Source organism: Lutra lutra, chromosome 4 (assembly GCF_902655055.1).
Source record: "Lutra lutra chromosome 4, mLutLut1.2, whole genome shotgun sequence".
NCBI lineage: Eukaryota > Metazoa > Chordata > Mammalia > Carnivora > Mustelidae > Lutra > Lutra lutra.
This window is the reverse complement of record NC_062281.1, coordinates 50,630,055-50,653,053: the sequence shown is the minus strand read 5'-3', so window position 1 is coordinate 50,653,053 and position 22,999 is coordinate 50,630,055. Positions and strand designations below refer to the sequence as shown.

General features: G+C 36.5%; 2 protein-coding genes and 1 pseudogene across 7 annotated transcripts in view; all 3 read left to right on the top strand.

Annotated features, from left to right (window-relative positions):
• Positions 1 to 11,063, top strand: part of LRRCC1 (leucine rich repeat and coiled-coil centrosomal protein 1) — a 38,440-nt gene extending 27,377 nt beyond the window's left edge. For all 5 annotated transcript variants that reach the window (XM_047725110.1, XM_047725111.1, XM_047725109.1 and 2 more), the window contains 6 exons: positions 157 to 331; positions 1,228 to 1,391; positions 4,740 to 4,948; positions 5,039 to 5,176; positions 6,634 to 6,769; positions 8,502 to 11,063. In XM_047725110.1, coding sequence (XP_047581066.1) covers positions 157 to 331; positions 1,228 to 1,391; positions 4,740 to 4,948; positions 5,039 to 5,176; positions 6,634 to 6,769; positions 8,502 to 8,624 — 945 coding nt within the window. In that variant the 3' untranslated portion in view covers positions 8,625 to 11,063. The remainder of the gene's footprint in view (positions 1 to 156; positions 332 to 1,227; positions 1,392 to 4,739; positions 4,949 to 5,038; positions 5,177 to 6,633; positions 6,770 to 8,501) is intronic.
• Positions 11,064 to 14,354: 3,291 nt separating this feature from the next.
• Positions 14,355 to 14,479, top strand: LOC125099543 (uncharacterized; annotated as a pseudogene).
• A 4,349-nt stretch (positions 14,480 to 18,828) lies between these two features.
• The window catches only part of E2F5 (E2F transcription factor 5), a 28,491-nt gene continuing 24,320 nt past the window's right edge, over positions 18,829 to 22,999 (top strand). For both annotated transcript variants that reach the window (XM_047726932.1, XM_047726931.1), the window contains exon 1: positions 18,829 to 19,356. In XM_047726932.1, coding sequence (XP_047582888.1) covers positions 19,123 to 19,356 — 234 coding nt within the window. In that variant the 5' untranslated portion in view covers positions 18,829 to 19,122. The remainder of the gene's footprint in view (positions 19,357 to 22,999) is intronic.

The window sequence follows — 22,999 nt, the reverse complement described above, 5'->3', positions numbered from 1 at the left end:
ATTAAAACTTTTTCTGATGCAAAATGTAGGAGCATTTACTATATATCTGCTTAAATAACATCTTTTCTCAAAAAATGCAAAAAGTAAAAAATAAGCACTTAAATGTAATAATTACTTTGCTTTTTTTCCCCCCTCAATGTTTCTGGGGATGTACAGAATCAAATCAACACCCTTGAAATCTTGATTGAAGATGACAAGCAGAAGAGTATTCAAATAGAACTTCTCAAGCATGAAAAAGTCCAGCTTATTTCTGAGCTAGCCGCCAAGGAATCACTAATTTATGGTTTAAGGACAGAAAGAAAAGTATGGGGACATGAGTTGGCACAACAGGGTAAAATTTTCAGATTTTCAAAGTGAAAATAGCCCATTCTTCTAAACCAGCAGATCTGAGTATTGAGAAAAGGAAGGGCTTATTAACTCTGCCTAAGACACACCAAAAAAGAAAGTGACACTTTATATGGAAGGATGAGTAGACATTTGCCAGCCAAACCACCAAATGGAATGTCTCCTAAGATGCCAGTTTATTACACTAGTTAGGAAGTTACAGCTCTGATTTTGTTGTTGTTGTTGGTTTTCTTCCCAATATAATTTGGTTACTTTTCTGGACAGGTATACCTTTACAGTGCTACAGCTAACTAAGTCACTGAAATAATTCTTTCTTAGTGCTTTTAAATTATTTGTATAGTGTGCAGTATTCAGTTTTTTTCTAAAAATGTTGGTAACACTTACTGTGTTATGAATGGAAAAATGTGAGATAGTGTATGAATGAAAACCACCTTAGGTTTAGGTAAGTTTACTCTTAGTCTCCTTTCTTTTCCTGTCACTATAAAGCAAGAGCTAGACACTATTATTTGGCATTTGTAGATGGACAACTTTACAAATTACAAATAGGTAGATGTTGGTTTTATTGGAGAATTGCTCATTTGTCCATTCCATATAAGAATCTTGAATATGATTTTTTTGTTTGAATGCCAAAACTTGACCAATTAAATATTACATGGCTGAGTTACTTGTTCTTGATTTGTAGTTTTAGGTTTTCCAAATAGCCACAGGTGTTTAAAAGACCTTTTGGATGTCTTCCCCTTTCTTTTCTATTATACTTTATATATTTTGGGGTTTTTTTACAGTTTTTATTTACCATATTACACATTGTTAGATTAGATGCTCATAAAATACAAGTCTTCCAAGGTCTCTTAAAGTTTGTTACTGATGATGTTTATTTCTCAGGATCAACTCTAGCCTTAGATCGTGGGAAATTAGAGGCTCAGATTGAAAGCTTATATAGAGAGAATGAGTCTCTGAGAAAGGCAAATGAATGTGATAATGACGCATTAAGAATTAAGTGCAAAATCATAGAAGACCAAACTGAAACCATTACGAAATTAAAAACCGTAAGTTCGATACTTTATTTTGGGAAAAGAACATGTGGCAGATTTATAAATTAGTGGGTCAAATTATCAAATAAACATCTCAATGAATCCAAACTGTTGTTTAATTTGGACAGATTGTCATGTGTTTCCTTGTATGATATATGCCCTTTGCCTTTAAAAAGGACTGTATGGCTTTTATTTATTAATTTTAAATTACTTTTACCTCAAAATTTTGTGGGATGATGTTATTATGGCCTGTGAAATAACTAGAATTAGTGTCAATAAAGGGTTGGGAATCTTAAGAAAATTCATGTTTTATATCTTCAAAATATCCTTTAAGAGCATTGTTTAGGATGTTCCAATATTGCTAAATCACAGCTCAGAATTATGACAAAACGAACTATTCTATATTTAAAAACATAAATTGTTTGTAAAAGATGTTTCCCAGGGGAGACCATGTTTTTACCCTCTTCTTCAATATTACCTTTCTTAAGAGAGATACTAACAGGATTTCTTATCTTGAGCACTGAATCAAATTTTGATCTCCAAAATTTTCTTCAAGAGATTGTCTCTTAAAGTATAAAAATGGAGAAAAGAGTTAAGAATCTTCTAAATGAGATTATCACCCATTAAAGAACTCATTCTTCAGAGTGGCTATAACTGCCTAAGATTTCTTTTTCTTTTTCTTGGTCATTTTTTTAAAAATTCCTTGGGAACTTTATCAAGTACAGAAAATCAAGATTTATCACCATGTTGCTATATCCATAGTTAGATTTAGGCTATGAATGCCTGAACTATACCACCCTAAACAATTACATCGGTATTCCCTCCATGGAAATTTGTTTACAGTGTATCCAAAAATTCAAATATATATGTCATATATGCCAAGCAGTAGGGAAAAATCACTGAAAAATTTTTTTAGCAATAAACCTTTTTTCTTGTTTTAAAAATCTAGCCAAGCATATTTTCCTTTGAGTTAAGCTAAATACGAAACACAGAGACTCGTGATTTGCTTTTAAATTTCACAAGGTAAAACAGATGATGCTCTGGGTATAATACATTGTTACTGACAAAGCTACTTCCATGGAAGACTGCTGCCTTATTGTCAATCTCTGAGCAGGAAGGAAATGACTTAGTCATGAATGATAACAATTGATCTGAAACACAGAAGAGTTTTGATTTTAGGTTTTTGGTTTTTTTTTAAAAAGTTCAGCCCGTCATTTTTTCCCCCCCAATTTACTACATTTATTCTAAACAACATTGCATCAGCCTCAAAGATACGAGTATTAGTGGTGCCTTCCCACTAATCATACAGCATAGAGCGATAGTTTGGCCTAATTTCTTTCAGCAGCAAATTCATCATCGCTAATACCTAAAATGGATAATGACCTTAATTCATTGTTAAATTAGAATTGTTCATAAAATAGAAATTCTCTGGGTCTTTTAAAGTTTGTTATTGATAATATTGTTTCTCAGACTTGTTTCTAGCCCCAAATCATAGGAAACCAAGGATTCAGATTGAAAGTTTATGTAGAAAGACAAGTCTGCAAAACAAAGTCTGACAAAACAGACAAAACAAGTCTGCAAAAAGCAAATGAACATGATAAAGATGTTTGATGTTTTCAGTTTGGGGTTTGACAATTTAAATAGATTCTGTAGTTAGCTTCTGATTATGGAAATCAGAAGCAGAAATTTTTTTAAATTCTTTTTCCTCCTCATATATTATTTTGGTATTTTTCAGTATATATGGCTTACAGTACTCTCTAATGATGCAATGTTTATTCTTTTTTATTAATAGGATTATTTAATAAGACTCTTTTGCTCATTAGGTGTTTCAGAGAGTCACAGGGAGAAAATAAACAATTCATGACTTTTATGAAGATGTTGGTCAAGACCACAAGACTACCCGACATCTTCACTTAGAGTTTTTAGATATGTAACACACTGAGGAATTAAACTACCTCCTTCTAATACGTATGAATACATACTTAAGTTACCCTTTTCCAGTATTTGTTTGTTTGCCTCCATCTTCCCAGAAGGAAAAAGGGCAAGGTGGGCCAGAGGAAACGGGGTCAAAAACTACCCTGTTTCTGAACTACCAATTTCATCTTTTTCTCACTCACAGAGACTAGTATCAGTAGACGGTATATAACAGAGCTATCCCAGACATCCAGGCATGCCCACATAAAGCAAACAAATGTTCACTGGAGTAAATAACTTATATGAGGCCTAGTACCTGCACACTTCTAGCAGTACCTATGGTGGTTTTGATCTTTCATTATCGTCTGATTTTTAGTATGTAAATATAGGATAAAGTCTGGCTCATGGCATAGAAGATAGAATAAAAAATGTTTTGAGAGGTATAAAACCTGTTTTTGTTTGTTTGTTTTTTAGATTTTATTTATTTGGCACATAGAAAGAGAAATCACAAGTAGGCAGAGAGGGGGAGAAGCAGGCTCTCTGCTGAGCAGAGAGCCCAATGCAGGACTCAATCCAAGGACCCTGGGATCTTGACCTGAGCCAAAGGCAGAGGCTTAAACCACTGAGCCACCCAGGCGCCCATAAAACCTGTTTTTAATGTGGCATTTTAATAGTGATAAAACTGTACTTTATTTTGAAGTAAAGTATTTGCTCATCCTGATGCAGAAAACACTTCTGTTTAGCACAGTAGAAATAGCAGTTTAATTTGTGCCATGACATATACTGTGAATATCAGTCTTTGTTGTATCAGTCATCCACTCAAGAGTTTTTTTCTGTCTGTCATGAAATATTTTCAAATGTGAAATTGTGGTAATTGAAATTTTTATTGTGCTGCTTTCTTTTCCTTCTCTCTCTCTTTGATTGATAATTGCCTAATTTACTGAAATAAAAAATGTGAAAGGAATAAAAATTTTTATTTTTCTTAATAACACTTAAAGTAGTAATGATGTTTCTTACTGATTATGATTTCAAAACGTCCTGAGGGGCACCTGGGTGGCTCAGTGGGTTAAGAATCTGCCTTAAGCGTATGTCCTATAAATCTCTTCGAAAACACTCAATAAACATTCAATTTATTTTTTTTTTTTAAGATTTTATTTACTTAGTAGAGTAAGAAAGAGCACAGGCAGGGGGAAGGGGCAGAGGCAGAAGGAGAAGCAGGCTCCCCGCTGAGCAGGGATTCCCAACACAGGGCTTGATCCCAGAATCCCAGGACCCCTGGTATTGTGACCTGAGCTGAAGGGGGATGCCTTCATTGAGCCACCCAGGTGTCTCTCAATTTATTTTTTTAATTTGTAGTTTTGAGAAAAATTTTAAACCATATCTAATTAATTATAAAATGAGACATTTAGGGTTAATAAAAGTAAAGTGCTGATTTTTTTTTTCTTCAAGTGTGTACAAGAAAGAGAAGAACAAATCAAAATATTACAAGAGAAGATCACTGAAATACAAAGATGTACTCAAGAACAACTTGATGAGAAATCTTCACAACTGGATGACATAATTGAAAAACTGGAAAGACACAATGAAAGAAAAGAAAAACTAAAACAACAGTTGAAAGTAAAGGAATTAGAACTTGAAGAAATTAGAAAAGCTTACAGGTATCTGGTATTTCCTGTTGAGAAATAAAATGTGGCTAAATAATTTCATATAACCAGTTTTATTTTTTAAATTGTTTCTTTTTGTATTAGTACACTTAATCAGAAATGGCATGATAAAGGAGAGCTTCTAAGTCATCTTGAAATGCAAGTAAAAGAAGTGAAAGAAAAATTTGAAAACAAGGAAAGGAAACTTAAAGCAGAAAGAGACAAAAGTGTTGAACTACAAAAGTAAGCACTGAGTCCTAGAGTATGTGGGAGATCTTTAAACATAAACACTGAATTGGAATGGGTGAGATAACGTAAAAAGAAGGACAGAGGAAAGGGTTAAACATGTGTTGGACTTAGTTATTTGCCAAGTACTTTACTTCCATTCTATCTATAAAATGTAGATAATAGTTCCTACCTCAAATGTTTGATGTGAGGTTTAAATTTTGTGTATATGTATATTTATGTGTATATATATATGGCTTATATGAGTTAATTAGTACTTAGTGCCTGACACACAGAAATTGCTGTGGAAAAATATTATATTCTATAGAAAGTTTTAATTGATAATACAATTACGTGTACCTATTCCTCTTTGCTTTCAACTGTGCTAATTCAAGGACCTTGGCTTGAAACCTATTGTAATTTTCTCTCTTGCCTGTCACAAGTTGGAGTATTTTCAGTCCTAAAAGAAATAGCATTTCCTATAAATAGCAGTTTCTAAACTTTAATATAAATCATAAAGCCTGATAGTTTTCAGAATCTCTTACATTACATTATTATGTTAATCACAAAACAATAAAGACCTGATTTTATACATTAATGCTTTCATGACTAGGATTAGTGTATATGTATATATGATTTTTGACATAATAGAATTTTAACAAAAACATTTTATTTATATAGCCTTTTATAACATATAAATTGATTTTTTCTCTTATATCTTAATTTGAACCCAGCAACAGTTCTGTGAGGTTGGCAGAAGAGTAGAATTATCCTGTTTTACAGTTACTTGAAAAACTTAAATGCAGAGCTTGTGACTTGCTTTTAAGTCATATGGCTAATAAGTGTTGCAACTGGGAATAAAAAAGACTTGATTCATGGACCTAATTTCAATCCATTATTACTATGGGCTATACCAAAAGCAGAAAATGTGTTCATTATGGACTTTCTTATATTCATATTTAATATAAAGGAATTTGGGTTTTGCCTCTAAGAAACTCTTAGCACTAAAATTTTGTGAATGCTATTTAATGTGTTTATTAATATAGAGTATTATCTATTAAGCATTAGCATAAAGAAGTCAGACATATAATACATATGCATAGACTCAAATCTTCCCGTAGTATATACCTCTCAAGTTATACTACAAACACATGGGGAAGAAAAAGATTGATAATAGTCATCCGCGAATGTGCTTAAAATTCAGATCCTTAGACTCAAAATAAATGAGAACCAGAGTACTCTAACTTTTAGAGGGTAAAAATGTAACAAGTTTTCCTTGATGTTACCCTACCCTGTTGTGTTACTAACAGATGCCGCTGGATGATGAACCACTTATATCTTTAGTTACCCAAGATAGCCCTTTGCTACTTAATGGAGTTATACTTCCATTAAAATATGAATTTTGCCATCCAAGAAGAGAAAAAAATGCTAATTTTTACACACAAAGATAATATGGTTTTTGTTTTATTTTTAAGGGATGCGGTGGAAAAGCTTCATAGTATGGATGATGCCTTTAAAAAACAAGTTGATGCAATTGTTGAAGCTCATCATGCTGAAATAATACAACTGGCAAGTGAAAAGCAGAAATACATTGATTCTGCAAATTTAAAGGTACTATATAAATAAAAAGTATAATCCATCACTATTTTGGAAAAAGTTTCCAAAGAGCATTTTATTAATTAGGGTTTAAGACTGTCACTGATTGTCTTGAATGAGATCATTTAATATCAAGATATCATTTAATATCATTGACAGAGGTACTTAGGGTGATGATAAATCAGAGTTGGATATCAGAATCACTTGTAGAGCTTTTTAATAATACACATGCGTGAGCTTCCCCCTCAGAGACTTTCATTTCCTGTCTCTGGTTAGATCCAGGTATTTTAAAAATGCAACAGGTACCCCCTGTTTAGTTTGATATAATCCCTCTGTTGACATCCACTAGGTGAGTGAAGAGTTGTAAATTTCCATTTTCCCTTGATTTTGAAGCGGCAGTAAGAAACAGATATCTGTGAGACAGAAATTGAAAATCAGCTAACTGGGAAAGAGTTCATAAACAGAAAGAGTAACTCCATAAAATTTTAATGACAGTTGGGTGATTAGGTGACATTACCCTCAGGAGTCTATGTGGAAAAAAAAAAAGCAACAAGGTCTTTGGAAATAATGACAATAAATAAGGAAGTATAACTTGTTCAAAATGTAGTTCTTTATTTTATTTCAGGTCAACAGATGTTTCAGAAGTTTTCTTTAAAATCTACCAAGTGTTAACAAGGGTGCATCAGGTAATACCAAATAAAGCATAAGATTAGGCCCTTAGCTGAAAGGAAAATACTGAGTTTGATTTTGGACCTCTGGTGCCAATATGGTGTAATATCAAAGGGATGTTAGAGAGTTACAGAAATGGCACCAGGGCTTAAATGTGATAACTGTGAAAAAAATTACAAATTATTACATAAAGATGATAATTTAAATTAGGAGAAATATTAGTTTTCAAAGGGAAAAAGATTAGGAAATCTGTATTAGAGATTCAGAAGAGGGAAGTAAATAAAAAGGAATGGTCATATTGATAGCACTATCAGGAATGTTGTGTCATAGGAGAGAGAGTTTCAAGCAGAAATTAGTAGTATACAATACAGAGAATCCTAGGAGAATATAGGTTGGGAAGAGATGATAACCAACAGCAATTTTAGGAATACAGTAGACCAGGGGTGCCAGTGTGGCTCAGTGAGTTAAAGCCTCTGCCTTCAGCTCAGGTCATGATCCCGGGTCCTGGGATCTAGCCCCACATCGGGCTCTCTGCTCAGCAGGAAGCCTGTTTCCCCCCCTCTCTCTGCCTGCCTCTCTGCCTACTTGTGATCTCGGTCTATCAAATAAATAAATACAACCTTAAAAAAAAAAAAAAGAAAGAAAGAAAAATACAGTAGACCAGATTAAATGGGAAGGGAGGTTATTTCAGTTTTAAAAGTCTGTGAGGAACTGTTTTAATTGAACTCATGACTCCTCATTCATACGTAACATAAGTCAGAAGACTGAGTTTCTGTTCATATGTGCTACTGAGAAACTGCACAGCCTTGAACAAATTTTCTAAGCTGTAAAATACAGTTAAGATAAATTACTATGTACTCATCACAAGAACCTGTGAGATCTAGACAATATAAATGTAAGTACTTTGTATATAGTATTAGTATTTGAACAAGTTACATTATATATACCTCTTTGCTTTAAATGAATACCACAAGTTACAAAATTAATGAGAGTAAAGTTTGACTTTTTCTTTCAGAATGCATTTTTAGAATATATTTTCTTTAAAAAATTTAAATGCAAAATTTACATGTTGATTTAGGTTCATCAGGTTGAAGAGGAAATGCGTGAACTTCTTCAAGAAACATGCAAGAACAAAAAAGCAATGGAAGAAAAAATTAGGCAACTTGCTTTTGCTCTAACTGAAATTCAGCAAGAAATGTGATGGTTCCAAGAAATGAATTTAATTGAAATGGAACAGCAGACCTATTGTAAAAATGATTAAATATTGTAATAGTAGTAACTGCTATGACTTTGAAATGTCTCTTTCTACACATTTCATTCTGATTATATTTTTAAAGACTTTTGATCAAGTATTTTTTAATTGTATATGTAGGTTTTTATAATAAATTGTTGATAATTATGTGTAGAAAAACCTATCAAAATAACTAGACTTACAACACTTTCTTGTTTCTGTGCTATACATTGTTTGGTAATTACACATTTGCCTTCAAATATGTAAATGGAAATTAATGTTAGTATTTGGACTATATGAGGTCAAGTATTTTCATCGTTGTTGTTACCCTATTGTGTTGATGAAGAACTAATTATATTTATTGGTCATCCTGTAGTTGACATAGCTCCATTTTTTTTAAATGCTCATAAGTGTAGCTGAAAAGTATTTGAAGTCTGTATGATAAAAGATACGGCATTCTTAACAAAGCATATGTAGCCATCTCCAGATCACTAATAATGACCCCTTTTTTATAATGCATATGACTTCATTAAAGATTACATGTAAGGTTTTATAAACATTGTTCCTCAAGAGGAACACTCCTGTTCCACCTTCATTTTCCATTCTAATCACTGTATTTGAAAGAATTCTTATTTTCATTTTTGTCCTCTCTTACGTTAGTATGTATGCAGAACAAAAACCCTAAGTACTATTACTATTTCTAAAAGAAAGAATATAATATCACATTTTTAACTAATAACCACTGAATTAAATTGTTTGGGGTTTTCTTTGTTTGTTTGCTTTTTCTCATGGGGTTTGAACTCATGACCCTGAGATCAACACCTGAACTGAAATCAATAGTCGGACACTTAACCCACTGAGCCACCCAGGCACCCCGGAACTAAGTTTTAAAAATTAAATACAATCAGAAAAAAGGTGAATGCTTCTAAAAGAGAGGGCACCATTTCGTGAGAAGCAAGCTTCTTATTGAAATCTATGGGACAACATCAAGCATACCAACATGCACAGTGGGGGTGGGAGAGCAGGGCATAAATTGGAAAAATAATAGCCAAAAATTTCCTAAATGTAATGAAAAGATTAACCCATAGATCTAAGAACTTCAGTAAAGCCCAGGATAAATACAAAGAGAACCACACCTAGATACTTAGTAGTCAAACTCGTGGGAAATTCGTGAAAGCAAGAAAATATGATTCATGTAAATGAACAATGTAGTTAACTGTTGACTTCTCATCAGAAATTGTAAAGGCCAAAAAAAAAAAAAAAAAAGTAGAGGCCAGAAGGCAGTGAGTAACATACTTGAGGTATGAAGTCATGAACATACTGGAGGAAAAATGAATTATCAACCAAGAATTCTACATCAAAAAAAAAAAAAAAATACATCCAGCAAAACATGCATGTCCAGGCAATGGACAAAATTTATTGCTAGCCAACCTACCTTAAAAGAAATGTTGACATTCTTAAGGCTGAAAGAAAATGATTCCAGATAGTAACTCAAATTCACTGGAAGAAATGAATATTGGGAACAGTAAATATGTAGGTAAGCTCTCCTAAGATGGTATAAATATTTTTTTCTGTTAATTAGAATGCATTATATACAGCAATAATTGTAACAGTATATTGAATTCACAGCATATGTAGGTGGGATATGTGTGACAAAAATAGCATTAAGTTGGGGGGAGGAATAGCTATATTGCTTATTTTGCTAGATTAATACTAATCTAAAGATGACTGATAAAATCCATATTGTAATTCCTACAACAGCCACTAAGAAAATAACACAATTATACTTGAAAAATCAACAGAGTGAGTTCCACTTCTAGAATGGTAGCTCAAGGAGCTCTGTGGACATGTTTTCTAGCAAAACAACCACAATTGGTAAAAAGTATTTTATTTTCTACTTATCTATTAAGATTTTATTTGCAAGAGCAGAGGGAAGGACAGAGGGAGAAATGGACTCCCTGCTGAGGGGGGAACCCAACTTGGAGCTCTGTCCCAAGACCCCAGGATCATGATCTGAGCTGAAGGCAGACACTTAACCAATTCAGCCACCCAGGTGCCCTGTAAAAAATATTTTAAAACACCCATTTAAAGTCTGAAAATTATCCTAAGAGCATACAGCAAATGAAGAAACATTTCTTCAAGAGAATTTATTCTCTATAAGAACAGCAAAAGCCTACAATAGATACCTTAAAATGCCCGGTTTTCACCTAGAAAGAGACCTGTAAAGAAATAGAAAAGGGGAACCCATAGAGAGAGCAAAAGCAGGCAAGGAAAAATACTTGTAAGAGGGCCCAGATGTTAGATAAAAGACTTCAAGGCAACCACCATATGTTCAAAAGACTGAAAGCATGCTTTAAAAGTAAAGGAAGCTGGGTTAGTAGTGCTTACCAAATAAAGAATAAAGAGAAATGTTTTCTAATAAAATTTTACTTTAGGGTCTCTACAGTGCATTTGAACCAGTAGAAGGAACCTGAACTTGGAGATTACACAATCTGAAGAGAGAAAAAATATTGAAGGAAAATTAACAGCCTCAGAAATGTGGATCACATTAACTGCACCAACATACCTTGAAGTACAAAAGGAGAGTAAAGGAGTGATATATATGAATTCTAAATAAAGTATATATAACTATATAACCTATATATTAGATAGTAGCTCTAAGCTTGCCAAACTTGATGAAAATCATGAGTTTACACTCCCAAGAAGCTAACTTCAAGTAGCAAAAATTAGTAGAGAGCCACATAGTAAAAAAAAATACTGAAATTGACATAGTAAAAAATACTGAAATTGAAAGAAATGTGAAAAGTTCCCAAATACTTGCAAATTAAACTGCAACTTCTAAATAACCTATGAGTCAAATAAGAAATGTCAGAGAAAAGATGGAATAAGAGGAATGGGCTCTATATTGACCTAGGTTGTGTCTGGGGGTAGGAGGAAGGTAAGAGAAAGAGTCAGACTCCAGAGGTTTAAAAAATTATTTGGTTTTCTGAGTTGTGGGACCCAAGAAAGGCTGCCTACACTGTAACCTATATCTGGACCCAAAAATCTTTTTTCCCCAGTTGTATGAAGATATAATTGACATGTAGCATTGTATAAGTTTAAGGTATACGACATAATATGATGCATGTATATATTGTGAAATGATTACCATGATAAGTTTAATATCACTACACAGTACATTTTTTTTCTTATGATGAGAACTTTTAATATCTGTTCTGAGCAACATTTAAATATACAATACACAACTGTTTACTATAATCATCATGTATATTACATCCCCAGAACTTAAATATAACTGTAGTTTATACCTTTTGACCACCTTCATTCAGTTCACCCAACCCCTGGATCCAAAATCCTGATTTAAAAGTACCTAGACTTAAAATTCTCTAGTCTTCTAGTTTCTGTTAGTACATACCAGCCACCAAATTTCTAAAGCCAAGATACACTGTCTTCAATACTAAGCTCCTGCAAGGTTGGGGTGTTAGGTATAGAAGTTCTAGTTTAGAATTCTGGGGGATAATTGGAAAAAATATTCAACTTGCTCTCCACTGAAATCCCAGAATGTTCACTCACATCACCAAACCCTGAGTGTAGTTTATCCTCTCTTCTTTTGAGTTACTCGAAAATAAACAGCTGATACCCTTCTTCATTAAACCCTACTAATGTGGAGTGGATGAAGTAGTAATGTCCTTAGGTTGATATAGCAACTTCCAGTAAATGAATCCAACAATTAGTCCATATTTTATGGAGTAGGAGAGTAACCCTGCCAAAGATGTGACTACTTAATTCATTTGGAAGATTTTCATTGAGAAGTCTTGACACCCCATCTGATTTGTGATTTATGGGCTAGTGATACCACCACTAATGGTGGGGCTCAGTTGTCTCTACTTCCTTTGGCAATATGAGACTGCCGCTCATGACTAATGTATGCCTTAAATCACAATGACCAAGGAAGACACAAGCAGCTGAACATATTGGTATAATTGACTCATTTATACATTAAGTGGTTATAACCACCGTTTTTGTCTAAGTGCCTGCTCTAGAAAACAGCTTAGTTATTTCAGAGTGCCTGGAGTCTGTATGCTTTCATTATGACTCTGTCATGCTGGTGTTTCCAACATTTATTGCCTCATCCTGGGGTATAAGCCAAAGTCTGACCTAATTGCTTCCCGTCAGATAGCTCATGCCTTGTCCTATCTAGAACCCCCTGTCCAATTTCTCCACTGTCATTCCCTGAAAGATGTGTTGAGTCAACCACACAGCCACCTACAAAGCAAAACAAACACCTATTTACTAGAATTTAGGAAACAAAACGTAGAATCCAAACAAATCTCCCTGATCCTTATCCTTACCTCAGGGTCTTGTTGAAAGATATGCTCAGGCTTTCCGGAAATGGTAAGAATCACATATATGTGTGTGTATATTCTTTTTATAGTGGGTGTGCTTTCTTTGGTTTTACTGGAAGTGAATTTTAGGAGGATCCATCCATGAGATCTTCTCTGGCACTTATCAAATCAAAGGTTGTTTACTGAACATTCTTTTCCAGGAAGCTGCTGTGCAGTTTTCCAGCATGATTCCTACCAGGCTTTGGAAAGGCTATATTTAGAAGTAGTTACATCTGTTAGTTGTTAGTTATAAATCTGTAAATAGACTGAATCCTTATCTTTCTTCAAGTAGTGTACAAATTCTAGTCTGCTCACACCCACATAGATCTAATTAAGCAGTGCTTTATAGATGAAGTTGGATTTTGTTGTTGTTGTTTTTCTACCAAATTCTTGGTATATACTTTTATTTAAACCCAAAGAGATGATCATCTTTACAACCTTGAGAATTTAGAGTCTCAATACTCTAAGAATCTTTGAAATCTTTCCAGAATTTTGATTACTGTCAGGCAGTATTTTCCATAGTAGATAACTCTTTGACACTTCATGGGTGTATGAATCACCCTTGCCTTAGGCTGCCTTGTAGTTGCCACAGCTTTAAATGGATTATTTTTGTTTGCCATTTTTTCACTTTTATCTCCATACTGCTGTAGTTGTTGGTAATGTAACTGTCTTGCTTTTATTTTTTATTTTATTTTATTTTATTTTTATTTTTTTATATTTTTCACATCCAGTGGGACTCAGTCTCACCACCCTGAGATCAAGACGTGAGCTGAGATCAAGAGTCAGATGCCAGGGTCACCTGGGTGGCTCAGTGGGTTAAACATATACCTTTGGCTCAGGTCATAGTCCCAGGGCCCTGGGATCCAGCCCCGTGTCAAGCTCCCTGCTCAAGAAGAAGTCTGCTTCTCCCCCCCCCCGCCGCCCCCCTGACCTGCTCCCCTGTTCATACTCTCTGTCTCTCTCAATTTCTCTTTCAAGTAAATAAGATCTTAAAAAAAAAAAAAAAGACACCTAACCGACTGATTGTCTTGCTGTTAGATTCTGTTTTAGACTGAGGATCTGTCTATGCCACTTCTTTCCACTATTTTTAAACCTTTGAGGTGGAAGGGCTTCCTGTTTGGCAGATAGTTTCTTCTGAACAGTAATGAAAACAATATTGGTTTGCACTTTTACAAGCCTGGAATACCCTTTCTGCTCTCAGTGTTTACAATGCTGGCATACCTCACCTACTATTTTGTGAACACTGTTGAACTTATGAAATCTACGTACTTGCTCTCTTTACTGATATAACCCACATAAAGATTCTGAACTTTGAGAGCATATTCTTTGTGATGCATAATGGGCTAAAGAGTAGGAGAGTGTCCAAGGTGCTATGGCTCCTTGGTAGTGTATGCAGCCTATTGATTGTATGGGTTCCCCTAAGGGACCTTGGAGACAGCCCTTTCCAGTGGGTGTTGATGTCTGACCTCGTGCTATCTCTAAGCTAGGATGCAGACAGGTCTGAGGAGTGCTTTGGAAAGCACAGTGGCCAGGGGCCATGTTGGACAAGTCATCATGTCCATCTGTACCAAGCTGCAGAACAAGGAGCATGTAATTGAGGCCCAACGTAGGACCAAGTGCAAGCTCCCTGCTGCCAGAAGATTCACATTTCTAAGAAGTGAGGTTTGACTTAAGTTTAATGTGGATGAAATTGAAGATATGGTTGCTGAAGAAAAAGCAGCTCATCAGATGGCCATGGAGTCAAATGTATCCCTAATCGTGGCCCCTTGGATGAATGGTGGGCTCTGTAGTCATGAGAACCTGGGCACTGCCTATCAGTGAATCCTATTTCCTGTCAAAAAAAAAAAAAGACTAGAAGAATAAAATATTTTTCTTCCTGTCAGCTAAAAGATAAGTGTTTACTAAACTTTAACTGGTTATGATTATTACTAAAGAAATTGATACACTTAAAAACTGGTATAACATCATGAGTTTCATCTCATGATTTCTGGCACATTTTCACACTACCCAAATTATTAGTTTCTTATTAGTTCTCCTAAAACTAACTTTTAAAAATTAAATACATATTTTAGCCATAATTTAAATAACATAAGTTAAATCACTAGTTTGATGTTCTGGTTATGTTTGTTTTAAAATTTTCCCAATTCACATTAAATTAGTCATGCAAGTATTACAATTAAAAGGTGCTTGACCATGTAATCAGCTGAAGTCATTCTGTGTAATACCAGCAGTATGTGCATCACACATTACAAAAGACAGACAAACTGTTGGATAATCTACTGACTGATGAAAGATCCCAAAGGTAATACTTTGGGTTTTCCATTTTTCCCATTTTACAAAGCACTTTTTCTCAGAGATTCTAAAAGCACATATTATTTGATTTAGTAATGTTTATGGCTAATATGACATAGTTGGAAGATATCCACGAATGAGTCTGAATTTAATTTTTGTTAAATAAAGTATTTTTAATAAAAGCATACATATAATTATATAAATGTGTTTTATAAATAAAACAGTTTAATTACAGTAGAGCAAGACAAAATAGTACATATTTTAAGGTTGGATAATTCTTGGATACCTTTTGTCATTACCTTGAAGGATTTACTTATTTGTTTGCTTAGATGGTTTTATTTTTCATTCTAGGGAATAGGTTTCCTGGTACTGCACAAGGAACTGAATGATGTGGGGGTCATTAGTGGTGAAAAATTATCTTTTGACAACACTTGACTTGGAATCACCCCCTCTTGATGATAAATCCAAAAAATTTCAACACTCATTTGACACAGGGTTTTAGTTGCCAAAGGGTTTGTACCAGAGGGTACTATGCAGAAGTTTGAGTCTTAATTGGGGCAATGTATTATGAACGGGAACCCTTCATGTGATGGCTCATTATTTAGACAAGCTTTGGTAGTTTAGTGATAAGTATTTTTATCTTACTAAAATTTCAAAGAAATGTGTTATCAATCATGTTTCCAATGAAGAGAGTTGCTAAGCAACTTGATTTTTCATGAAGGTCTAAATGACATTCAGTTTCAGTAAATGTTTGACCCGATTTGCCTCCCCTTTTTTTAACTGTAAGAGCAGAGGACTGTTCATGCATAAGGAAATAGAAGATTGCAATGTAAGCTAGTTGAATTATATTTTGCTGTAACAAATTTGGATCTCTTGTTCTTATATTTGAATATGTATTGTTGAAATTCAGACCCCACATATCAGATCATAAGCATTAACCTAATGACAATGAGAATTAGCGTTTTTTTTCTAAGATTTATTTATTCATTTGAGAGAAGTGAGAGATGGGGGTGGGGTGGTAAAGGAGCAGAGGGAGAGAGAATCCCAAGCAGACTCCAGCCTCCACAAGGAGCCCAACATGGCCCCGATCTCACAACTCTGAGATCACAACCTGAACTGAAACCAAGAGTCAGACGCTCAACTGACTGAGCCACCCAGGAAGCCCAGGCATTAGAATTCTTTTCTTTCTTTTTTTTTTTTTTTAAAGATTTTATTTATTTATTTGACACAGAGAGAGAGATCACAAGTAGGCAGAGAGGCAGGCAGAGAGAGGGAGAAGCAGGCTCCCCGCTGAACAGGGACCCTGACGTGGGGCTTGATCCCAGGGCCCTGAAATCATGACCTGAGCCGAAGGCAGACACTAAATTGACAGCCATTCAGGCGCCCCAAGATTCAATAATATTAAGAAGACTTTTGTATTATCAGCCCCTGATCTTTAGTTGTTTTTAGGGGAAAAGATAATTTCCTTATTTTTCATGTTGTTATTCAGTATTTCTCAAAGAATGACCATGGGTATGAGAATTACCTGAAACTGAAAATTGCAGATCTCCAAGTCAAATTCTCATATCAAATGCTGATTTCATCTCCGAGGTTTGGGTCCAAGAGTTTGCATTTTTAACAAATACCAAAGATGATTTTTCTCAGTAAAATTTGGGAACCAGTGGTATAAGTGGTTTTTAGCTTCTCCAACAGACATAAGATTTTGAGGACTAAATGAAATGATGGATAATTTGTGAATATTTTCTGGTTGAACCCCAGCTACTTTAAACAAGTGAAAAATCTATTGTGAAAAATACAAAAACACTGCAAAATAAATTTCAAGGGACCTATTAGCATCATTAACAGTATAATTGCATTTAAGAAAACCTTTAAAAACTGAAATAAAAAAATCTATTTTCAAAATTACCAAAATAGCTTTTATAAAGTAATACTACATGCTATGGAATGAATTGTGTTGCCCCCAAATTCATGTTAAAGTGTGATGGTATTTGAGGAGGGAGCCTTTGGAAGGTGTTAGGTTTAGAAGAAGTCTTGAGAGTAGGGCCCTTTTGATGGTATTAGTGTCCTTATAATAGACACTGGGAGCTTACTAGCTCTTTTTGTCTCTGTCTTGTGAGGACAAGAAAAGAAAGTCTGTAAGCCAAGAATAGAGCTCTCACTAGGACTTGACCATGCTGGCACCCTGAACTTGGACTTCGGGCCTCTCTAGAACTGTGAGAAAGACTATGGTATTTTTGTTATGACAGCCTTACCCAACTAAGCACAACATAAATGTAAGGGTTTTTTAATAATAATAATTTTATCCAAGCATGTGTAGAATGTTCTGCCTTCAAATTAAAAATCGTTTTTATTAATTTTATTCATCAATAAAATTTTATTAATAAAATTAATTTGCAAAACATCACTGATTTTGCTAATGACAAATCACACAGGAAAAACCACTTTCAGATCAATTGTTTGACTTTTTTTAGCTGAGTTTTTCATGTTTTATTTCAGATTTTTAATTTCAAGTTTTGCTTATAGAGTTCTTTCATTAAAATGAAGACTATTTGGTTATTAGAAAGTTCTATGAATAGGAAACAAATTTATTATAACGGTTTAGTTTTGTGAATGCTTCTGTCTGAACATTTCATTTTAGTCACATATTTTTGCTAGTTTGTTGTTACCTTAAGTAAAATCTTGCATGAAGCTTTCTTAATTTTGTCATATAGAATTCCCACTCACCTAATATTTATTGAGCATCTACTATATTCCAAGTGTCGTGAAAACAATTCATTTAAAATTTAAACCTATTCTCAGAAGTTTGTAATCAAGACAAAAGACTTTTTTTTTTTTTTTTTTTAACTCAGATCTGTGTGCCATCTCATTTATCAAAAATGGCTTGGGGTATCACTGAAGTACAAAAACCTACGAGTGCCTAATAGTCTAAATAACACAGAATAATCTGTTTTCAATAAGGCATTAAGGACACCTCTAAATGCAGGCGATCTGGGGTCTAGCTGAGTCTAGCAGTTCACAACCTCTCCCGTTAGACTTCAGTTCTTCTACCTACAAAGTTAAGGCCTCGGGAATAATTGCTGATTAGGACAAAACCATGCCAAACCTGAAAAGATGATCTATGGAATAAAACCCTGCACTTAGTCCCAGACACTGAAATGTTTGCAAAAGATTCTAAAGCTCGAAAAGAGCGCTCAGCAGATAATACCCGATGACGGTGAGCCACCCAAATCTGATCTCCTGCGGCTCTACAAACGGAACTCAGAAACTGATGGCCACTGGGCATAGTGTTTTTCTGCCCCAGAGATGTCCTTGCTTTCTCCCGCTGCAGCTGCAGGAGGTCGTCATTCCTCGAGGCAGCTCTCGAGCAGCAGGGAGGCGAGTGTGAAACACACTCACCGACACTTCCCCTCCTCCCTTCTCGCTCCTCCTTCCCAAGGAAAAATGCGTTTCCAGGCAACGGCGGGCCGCGGCGTCACTTCCTGCCATTTAAACTCGGGTCCCCACCCCTCGCTGCCCCTTCTCTCAGCTTCCACTCCCCCTCCCCTCGGCCGTGGGCTTCATTCACGCTTCCCAGGGCTTGGGGAGGGGGCGGAGGCCGGCGCGCCTAGCCGCCCCGAGACCAGTGGGCGCCGCGCGCGCACCTGTTGTTGCAGGAGCCCGCGCCCCTCGGCTCTGCTCTCGGCCGGCGGCGGCTGGAGCGGCCGCAGGAGAGCCGGCCCGGCAGGTGGCCGCGGGCGGGGGCAGACGAGTCGCTGGGCGCGGGGGCCGCACCACCGCGGCGTGGGGACGCGATGGCGGCAGCGGAGCCCGCGAGCTCGGGCCAGCAGGCGCCGCAGGGGCAGGGCCAGGGCCAGCGGCCGCCGTCGCAGCCTTCCCAGGCTCAGCCTCCGCAGCAGCCACCGCTGCCTCAGCTCGGGGGCGGCGGGGGCGGTAGCAGCAGGCACGAGAAGAGCCTGGGGCTGCTCACCACCAAGTTCGTGTCGCTGCTGCAGGAGGCCAAGGACGGCGTCCTGGATCTCAAAGCGGTGAGCGCGGGAGGCGGGGATGGGGGCGGACTTCGTTGCCCGAGGCCCCCGAAAAAGCCCACCCCCTTGAAGCGTGGGTCGGGCGGCGTGGTGTGGACGCGCCTCGCGGGGACCGGGCGACCCCAGAGCTTGGGCCATGTGGCCGGTGCTCTGGCTCAGGACTTCGGGATGGGGGAGGGACGAGGGACCAGGATGGCCCCGATCGGCCGCACAACCAATAGGGCCCGGCGCCGCGCTGGGCTCTCGACAAAGAGCCTAGGACTGGGAGCGCGCCCGCGTGGCTTCTGGTGCAGGAGCCCGAGGGCGACCGAGGGTCCTTGCTGCTTCGCGTCCACCTGTGGCAGTGGCGCAGGAGGTCCCGGGGCACCTTGCCTGGAGACACCTGGGGATCGATTTTGCTGTTAGGAATGATGGTTTTAATAGGCTCTTCTAGTTGAGAGCGTGTTCCCCTTGTTCGAAACAAAACAAAAAAACCCGATGTTGCCACCGCTTCCGGATGAAAGGGAAAAAAAAGTGAACTTTCCACACTCATTCCCCGGTGAAATAATAATAGTAATAAAACCCCGCTCCCCTGCACAATTCTTTTCATCATCATGACGGGTGGGAGGGTGATTTTTTTTTTTATTTAATACGCTGATAGAGATTTATAAAAGGGAGATTTGCCATCACACAGAAAGAGGGTGTTTCAGAACTTTGACTCAAGGAACTTTGACTCAAGAAGCGCTTAGTAAACTGTTTTATGAGAACGTGTGCTTCGTCTTTTACTACAGTTTTTCAAACAACAACATGCATCAAAACTGTTCAGTTAAACAAAATGACTTATCCCTTCCAGGCAGGATTTGGAAGGATTCCACAATGCTGAGGAACAGGAGAATGTGATTACTTGAATTAAAATTCAACCAGTGCACCAAGTTTAAGTAAGAAGCAAAGCTTTAAAAACAAAAATTTTTTTAAAGATTTTATCTACTTATTTGACAGAGAGAGACAGCAAGAGAGGGAACACAGCAGGGGAAGTGACAGAGGGAGAAGCAGGCTTCCCGCCCAGCAGGAAGCCCACTGAGGGGCTTGATCTTGGGACCCTGAGATCACAACCTGAATGGAAGGCAAATGCTTAACTGACTGAGCCACCCAGGCACCCCCAAATAAAAATAACTGAGGAGTCGTTAATTGCTGCAGAGCCCTCTGAGGCATTTCCCGGAAATCAGATTTTACACTGTTGATTGGTCCCAGCACCCACCGGAGTGCCAGTGGGACCACCTTACTCGGCTTTGAGAGTGTGACCAAGATCTTTAAGGTTGTGCCTAGAGCAAGGGAAACAGCATCTGAGTTGGAGAGCATTCTGTAGTACTCCCTGAAGGTAGAGAGGAAGCCCCCTCCCCACTTGAAGGTTTCTACTATAGGCCCTCCTCTGAGTGTAGCCCAGGGACTGCTGTTTGTGACTTTCAGTGCCCTTACCCTAAGCACAGTAGGTGTTAAGTGATTACTGAGTTGAATTATCTGAATTCAAATGAGGCACGATGTGTGCATTTTGCATGTTGGCAAGTCGTTTCCACTGTCTTCTTTTTTATTTCTGGAATTTCCCCCCAACTCTGGAAATTCCTTTTTCTTTCTACAGCCTTTTCCTCCCTCGCTTCCTTCCATTCTTCCTCCCGAAAGTGCTTTATAGAATATATAAAGTATTTAGATTGTCAGGAACTAAAATGGATTCAGTTTAAAGAATTTCATAGGAAGTCGTGAAGTCATCAACGAAAGCCAGAGAGGTTACAAAACATGGCTTGCAAACTGCTGTTCAAAATCTAGATACTGAGTTGTATCCTGAACTTACCATGTAAATGTACTGTGGTTTCAGTAAAAGGAATCAAGGAAGTTTTGGGTTTTCCAGATACCGCTGAACTCGGGGTTTAACTTTAAGGGCTTTTTCTCAGCTCACTAGGGAACATGATGGAACTTCGCCTTACTTGCCTTTAAATTCTTTGTCTTCCTCCTGTTTCATCTACAGCCATATAAGTGTTCTCCAGAAGTCACAGAGAAAGTGAGTAGGAAGTGGAGTTTAATTTATCATAACAGCACTGTTTCATTCATCCTGGAACTTTCCTAAAAGTTTCAGAGATTTCTGCAGTAACATTATGTCTCTTTATATTAATAATTTTTTACTCCTAAAGAGCACTGTGTCATTCTGTTTCACATATATATGAAAAAAATACATATTTATTTACATATACTTTTCATTTATTTACATAGATGTATAAAATCTTATTTATATAAAAATCTTACAGTGAAATCTTTCTATGGTGTTTATTGCTGTGAACCATGACATCTACTACTGAAAAATAATAACATAACACTGTGTCTTAGTGATGCATTTTTTCTTCATAATATACCTGAGAAAATCGCTTAATAAATAAATTCTAATAAAGCTGTTCGAGTATACTTTAACAATTAGGAGGGATTAGAAACACCTTGAAAGTGGTTTTTGAAACTTATATAATCTCTCCCTCCAATTCCCACACTATAGGGTTTTATTTACAAAAATGGGATGCAGTAGTTACATCTTTTTATTCCAGTGAGATGACACATTATCCCTCACTCCTCTCAATTTATGCTGCTAATAACTAGCATTTATTGAGAGTTTGTTCCAGACTTTTCACATATGTTAACTAATTTTATCATCTTAACAACTTGGAAATTTGGCCCTAACATCCCTATTTCACAGATGAGAAAATTGATACATTCAGTAACTTGCCCAGTGTCACACAGTAGAGTGATTTGAAAGTAGACCATTTTTATTGTGTATGCTTTACTGCCTTTTAGTATTCCTTAGAAAAACCAAAACTTCTCATTTAAGTTTTTCATCTGTATAAGAACGTGGAATGTTTCTTCTAAAGAAAAACACATGATTATTTTTATTCCTCTACCCATGGCAGAAGAGAGAGGTATTGAGCTCTTTATTTTTTTTTTAAAGATTTTATTTATTTATTTATTTATTTGAGAGAGAGAAAAAGAGAGAGCACACACATGCACACAGCAGAGGGAGAGGGAGAGAGAGAATCCCAAGCAGACTCCATGCTAAGCATAGAACCCAATTTGGGGCTCAGTCTCAGGACCCTGTGATCATGACCTGAGCTGAAATCAAGAGTCAGAAGTCCAACCTAGTGAGCCACCCAGGTGCTCTGAACTCCTCCTTTAAAAATGAGGGTATTGATGGCAAAATTCCACATTATTTCACAAATTAAACTAGGGTTCTGCTTTTCCAGAAGTAAGAATTTAAGGAACTGTTAAGATAGTCATGACTATCTATATATTGTTTTGGAAATTCCTATTAAATATAATTTCTAACTGAGTTTCTATATTTTATTTGTCATTTTGATGCCACTCTGAATTTTAAAGCATGATTAAGATTGTATTATATTTGTTTATGTTACAAATTGCCTAGGTTAAATGATTAGGTTAAAATGATAAAGGTTTTATGATGTTCCTTATCTCACAGGTCCCTGACTTGTACTGATTTATGATTAGCTAGTTAATACATGCCTTGGAAGAAATAATTAATCTAAGGCCTTTGTGACATGAAGCAAAGATTTGGTGTCACAGGATAAAGATTGGATTAGCCTAAGAAAAAATATATGAGTAGGACAGGCAGAAC